Genomic DNA, 6,561 nt, shown 5'->3' with positions numbered 1-6,561 from the left:
CTGGAAGGGACCTTAAAGATGGTGTAGTTCCAGCTGCTCTGACATGGCCAGGGACATTTTCCACTAGACCAGGTTACTCAAAGCCCCATTCAACCTGGCACTGAACATTTCCAGGGATAGGGCACCTATGGCTTCTGTGGGCAACAGGTGTGTCTGAGCAGGGCTGAGTGAAGGATTCCTCCCCTGCCTGCTGCTGACGCTCTGCCTGACCCAGCCTGAGGTGCTGTTTGCCTTCTTTGTCCAGTTGCTGGAAACAAGGGCTCAACTTGGAGTCCACCAGGAGCCCCCAGGACCCGACCTGCAGAGCTGCTTCCCAGCAGGTTGGTCCCTGGCCTGTCCCAGTGCAGGGTTTGCCCCTCCTGGGGTGGGAGTTGGCACTTCCCCACTCAGAGCTCCGTCAGATCCCTGTCAGACCACTTCTCCAGCCTGTAGAGATCCCTCAGGAGAAATCATTCCAGCAATGCTCCAGTGCCACTTCCCAGCTTTAAAGAGCTGCCACCCATTTGCCCATCTTTACCTCCATGATTGATGAATACTTCTTCCATAAATTCCAGTAATTTATATATAATATATACAGTAATTAGAAAAGCATACATGTACATGCAGCAGTCATACTGGGCCCAGCTACAGCTGATAATGGGACAGCATTCCAATAGCTGATACAGATCTAGGGCTCTTTAGATGGAAAGATTAGAGCTTGGATGCTGTCATGGATATTTAGAAGCTTGCTTATATTGTACAGAGTTCCAGTAATAGACATTGTATTAGCTTTTGCTGAAAAAAAAAAAAATTATAAGCTTCTGAAACAAATTAATAAAATTCCAATCTCATAATATTGCAGCTTGATGAGTCATGAAATATGAGTACACTTTTGTGCAGGGCAGCTAAGGGCAAGGCTGCAATTCTGCTGTGTGAAAGGAAGACACTGGAGTCTCATAGGCAGAGGGAGAAGTCTGATACTGAGTGATAAGTGTTTGTGTGCTGATGTGCAATTTAAATGTATTTTTGTTTCCAGGGTGTGTGTCAGTGTGTGTGTTTTTTTTCTGACACACACAACTGATTTCCATATAGGAGACAACGGATTTGTAAAAGCTACGGATGAAGGCCATATCCTTGGATAATCATGGAGCATTGGACGTGTAGAAGAGGCAGCTGGAAGCCACAAAGAGACAGAATAAGAATCCAGCAGGTGCACTCCTTAAATGTACCCATCAGATATACCCCATGTTTCTTTTGTAAAATAACAGAAGCACCTTCTGCTCCCAGCTACCCCCCGCCCCCCCAGCAATGTTTGCTATTTCGTGAACATTTCTCCCCAGAGCTCACAAAGGCTTTTGAATCTGTAGCAATTGCGAGACTATGGTATGAGACCAAAACCTGTATGGCATATTGGCCCCACCCCACCTCTGCATCAAACCTGTACTACGACTATGCTCCTTCCTGACATTTCACTTGTGTTTTCCTGCTTTTTCCTGAACATGGAGGGACTTGAGGAAATGCAATTTCTAATCCAGTCCTTGAGTCCTTGAATCACTGAAGCAGAATGCAGAACTGCATGTATTTCACCTGTACACCAGAGCAACTTAAAGCACGTCTCAGAGTGGCTGCTCTTCTGCTTTACATACATCAGTGAATTCTTGTGCCTCATGTAAAAATATTAGTGACAATGTGTCTGAAAGATGATGTGCAAGAATAAACTGACACCTTCCATCAATTCATTTATGGTACTTTAATACCAAGTTAATACATTTCTCAATTAAGAATTTATAAACTGGTAATTCATAAAAAAAAAAAATAATAAATCACAGCTTCAGAAAAAGCTAACATTAACAGTTTGTCTCCTCCCCGCCAACAAGCAGTTTACAATATATTTCAACTATGTTGGTAGAAAGTTAACAGTGATGTGAAACTCTTAAAAAACATTTGCAACAGCAATTGAAAATAAAATAATGATTCTTACTCAGTGAAAAATTAATAGGAATTGTGTTTCCCTGTAAAAGATAAGTCAGAAAAGCAGCAAAAATTCCCTCTCCTACTTGTTAGGTACAAGCTTTCCCCCTGCCACATTTATCATGGGCAAAGGCAACACTTCAGCATTATTCATTCCCAGGTCCAGCACTTCAGTGGTTTTGGCAAGACTCAGAGGTCATATTCAGAAGTCCAGAGTTTGAGGTGTGTGCTACCCCTGCTCCCTGTGCTCCACAGGCTGCTCCACTCCTCTTCCTCGGGGTACAGTGGGATCAGAAACAGCTCAGAGTAAAGGTAAGGAGTACGAGACTTTTTTCTATGGGATCATATTCTTTTTTCACTCTTCACCTCTCCAACACAAACTGGAAACACCAGAAATTTTGGCTGTCACACTTCACATGTGAGTATTTACAGGAGAGACAGGACTTGAATGATGCTGTTATATATTCACTTGTATACAAAATCCCTTCTCTCTGCTGAAGTAATACACACAACCACAGGACAAAAAGTGTTCCTTCTCTATCTTCTAAGTTAAAAGTCACATTTTCAAAAGTCATTGCACTTGACAATAAAAAGGCAATTAATATGCATTTGATATTAAATATATTGTACAGACCTGAACTTCTGTGCAATTCATTGCTTCAGACATATAACATCCTTTTAAAAACTAAGCCTCTAATCAAAGAAAAACTTCGTTAAAGACAAAAATCTTTAAGAACAAATGCACACAAAAAACCTCTCCCTTTAACTCCTAGTGCATTTAAACACATCTTTGAAATTATCTGTGTTCCCACATTTAACCTTGCTGCCATTCCATACTGGTCTAACATCACTACACAAAAACACCTCTTTGACCTAACCAATAAGGCTGGCATTTGGGATGCTGTTGGTACAAACAGAAAAGCTGAAGATAAGATTATTACCTCACTCCTTTCATGTGGAAAACAAAAGATTTCAAAGTGGATGGGATTCAGCTGTCACCATTGTCTGTAAATTCCAGTGGCCCATTTCAGGTGCCAGTACTTACTCTACCGAGCCAGGGTTTTGGATTGTCCCAGCACATTTTGCAATATCTTGCAGTTAAAACTACGGACATGGAAACTGAAAGGGAGATTTTGGTCCCTGAGATATACTAAATGAAATCAAGAACTAAAGCACTGATATTTAATTTTGAGTGGACCCTCTTTAATGAAAACTAAGTTAGCTTCAACTTTCTACAGTTTAACAAATAGTCACTTAAGCAGGATGACAGGATATATGCAATATTGGTCAAGAAAAGTGCACTGCACAGAGTAGTTTGAAAAGTTATCAGTTGCAGATATCAAGCAGCTGTCCTGTCAATAGCATGCTGCATCAAACTTGTCTTTCCAAGCTAGCACAAAACCACAGGATGAAACATGGCCTTAACCAAAACACCACTTTCTCTCATCTCTTTAAAGGTACAACTACAGGATTTGGTGTCATAAATACTTATGATGGGCCAAGTGACTACATGTGCCAGAGCCAAACCCAACTTTTCAACCTTGCAACTGAATGTTTCAGCAATACTCTGGGGACCACAGCAGCAAACTCCTCATTGCCAAACCAGAGGCAATGTGTGCTATGGCAATCCACCTTGGGCTAGTGTTTAAAAAGTTTGTACCATGGAAGGTGTTTCACACCAGTGGCAACTACAATAAAACATCTTTGGCAATCACTGGCATATGAAAAGTAATTCACAGCAGCTGGAAGAATTGTAAGATGTTTATAAAGTTCCATAGTGCATCATTAACTTTCTGAAGTGTGTTGCATGAAGTACCAAACTCCTGAAAAGGACAGCTAAACATCTGCCATCATTACCTCAGAGACTGCAGGTTTTTTTCATACCACTTTTTCAAACAAAGCTAGGGCTTGTGAAATTTTAGGGGATGATGTGAGATTGTCCACACAAAGGCTTCCAGTGCATTTGGAGCTGATTTGGGTAAGGGAGCAGAGTAATGAAGGGCTGAAGACTGAATTTTCAGTGCACCACTGGGAAGTTATGCAGGGACTGGTGACAGATGGATTCGTGAATAGATTGAACCACAAAAGTAGCATAATCACGTTGGTGGTGGAATCTCTTCAGACAACAAAAAAAACCGAAACAAAAAAATCAGCTGCATCCAGTGAGTCCACTAAGTAGCCTCATTTACCTTAAATAAAAAATGTGTGCATTAGGAATACAGAACTTATTATAAAACATTAGTAACACTCTATAACACAGCTGAGCTATAAGAGGAATTCAGTAAAACCAACTTTTGTTTTCAACTACTGCAATTATAAATTAGATATGTCGTGTGACACCAGATAAGCCAGCTCTTAAGTGTGTGGGATGTGCACAGTAGGGGGAGCAGAGACCACACTACTAAGATGGGTAAATTTTTAACAAGTAGAAGGAATGAAAAAAGGTAAATTAAGCTTATTTTCTTCTAAATATAAGTACAACTTTCAGAAATTTGGAAAACATTATTGCAACTATCTTGCAGAACTGCACAGTGATCCCTTTATATAAATTAGTACACAATTTGGCAGTAACAATCACAACAAAAGAAACTAAAAAGGAAATCTTACAAAAAAAATCTTACCAAAAAACCCAAACCCACAGGGTATTTAAGCAGGGACAATATAGTTTTGCTGATCAGCACTGATGTCTCATTCAGTGAGAATAAAGTCAAATAACTTTACCATAAGACCTCATATATAGCCAATCCCAACTATACCTGACTTGAGAGATGCCAATTTAAGCCCACAAAGGCATTTATTTAAATTTGAGTCTAACAAAAAATAGGATCATCTTCAGTTAACTCCTACCCACCCCCTGCAAAAAAACTCCCCAAAACCCAAAAGAAACAAAAAAAAACCTACAGCTATGGAATGTACTGAAATCTCTCTGATGTCCACTTCCAAAATGAGTGTGAAAAACTTAAAAAAATCTTAGCATAAGAACTCCAGTTGTTATATACACCTTGCTTCAATAGTGAAAAATACCACCCATTTCTCTCCAGGAGAGAAGAATGAAGGTCATAAAATAAGATACAAGTAACTGGCCTGATTTTGGTGAAATTATGAAATTATTTAATTAATAGAGTATTGTTTAGACATCAGGTGCCACAAAAAAAGGCAGCTTAGCAGTTCTGTAAATGGGGTTTTACTGTGCTAGTGTTCTCTATTCTGGCACAGCAGATTTTCCCTTCACATTTCAGTAGCTGTAACATCATGGCCCTGCCCTAGAGAGACATGTTCAACATCAGCACTGTTGCTATGTGAGATTTACTGCTGTTTCAGCACATGAAGGACGAATTCAATCCTCCCCAAATTCAATCCTCAAACCTACTACTCTGATGACTGCACTGGAGTTACAGTGTTTCACTAAAATATAAAATGTACCAAATTAATTAAAAGGAGTTTCTGCACTGAATTAGAAGGAAAGCCTGGTCAGCAAGTTCTAACTTTTAAAAACAAAGGATATTTACCAGAGCAAGCGTCTAAGGGGGAAGCAGCCGTGCTCCAACTGATAATGCAAATTCTGTATCATGTTCTACACTAACGCACAGCTGGGCAAAACTACAACCTGTACCTAACATCACTGTTGCTGCTCCTTTTTAGACCTCATCATTTCCAAAACAAAGAACAGGAAACTTCTCCTCTTCCCAAGCTTATAATGTAAATAGTGAAGCAACACATTAATATATAGAGTAATTATACTGGTACGTATAACAACTATATACACATAGTAACAGTAACCATATCAGTAGTTACTGTTATCTGAAAACAAGGTCATAAAGGTCGCAGTGAGTTGATATTAATATGTTTCTCAGTTGTGGGTCAGAAAGGCACTGACAAGCTTAAAGAAGAGAGAACAAGAAATTTTTTCTTATGAGTTCCAGCAGTGCAAGTTTAATATGCAGGTTACTGATTAGTTGTTTTTAAAAAGCAATCCCAGAATTTAAGTTGCTTATTTGCTCATTTATCATTGACTTTCCATATTATTTTAAGTACCCTCTGTGTGGTGAAGCACCTGACTTGGAATTTATATTCATGTTACTTTGTTCAGCTTGTTAAAAATTTACCCACTTATTCACAGCTGGTTTTATTTTATTCTTCATAATATAGATCTTTCTCACTCACAGATACATTCCAGAATTAGTAAATAACTGAAAATCCATTTTGATTTTTGCCTAGCACTTTTTAAGCTTGATTTTAGCTCTCCTACAAGCTGCAACCATCTCTTCCATGCAAGGAAAATTACAGTTGAATAGTTAATTCAGACAGAATGAGTAGAAACAAAATACAAACACATCACCACAGGAGCATGCTAGAGTCCTCAACTGTCTATTTTATTAACACCTCCTTGCCTATCCCTCCAAAACCAAAACAAAAAAACTAAACAACCCCCAAACAGCTTACTAAGCAGCAACAATGCCTATACTGTAAAATAGTTTCTCTGCAATGAAATTCTGTGACAAGGAATAAATGACATCATCAAACTTCCTCTTCTTACTGTAAGAATATCTTAACGAAATGTCTTACTTCTGGCATAAGTAACTGTCATCTACATTAAGAGTTTTCTTTTAA

General features: G+C 39.0%; 1 protein-coding gene across 4 annotated transcripts in view; it reads right to left on the bottom strand.

Annotated features, from left to right (window-relative positions):
- Window positions 1-1,710: 1,710 nt before the first annotated feature.
- Window positions 1,711-6,561, bottom strand: part of GK (glycerol kinase) — a 34,788-nt gene continuing 29,937 nt past the window's right edge. For 3 of the 4 annotated variants that reach the window (XM_041472339.1, XM_041472342.1, XM_041472340.1), the window contains one exon: window positions 1,711-4,139. In XM_041472339.1, the coding sequence (XP_041328273.1) occupies window positions 4,132-4,139 (8 nt within the window). In that variant the 3' untranslated portion in view covers window positions 1,711-4,131. The remainder of the gene's footprint in view (window positions 4,140-6,561) is intronic. The other variant, XM_041472341.1, reaches the window with a different exon arrangement.

This window comes from Pyrgilauda ruficollis, unplaced genomic scaffold (assembly GCF_017590135.1).
Source record: "Pyrgilauda ruficollis isolate IOZ18807 unplaced genomic scaffold, ASM1759013v1 scaffold29, whole genome shotgun sequence".
Taxonomy (NCBI): Eukaryota; Metazoa; Chordata; class Aves; order Passeriformes; family Passeridae; genus Pyrgilauda; species Pyrgilauda ruficollis.
This window is presented reverse-complemented; position numbering and strand designations above follow the sequence as displayed.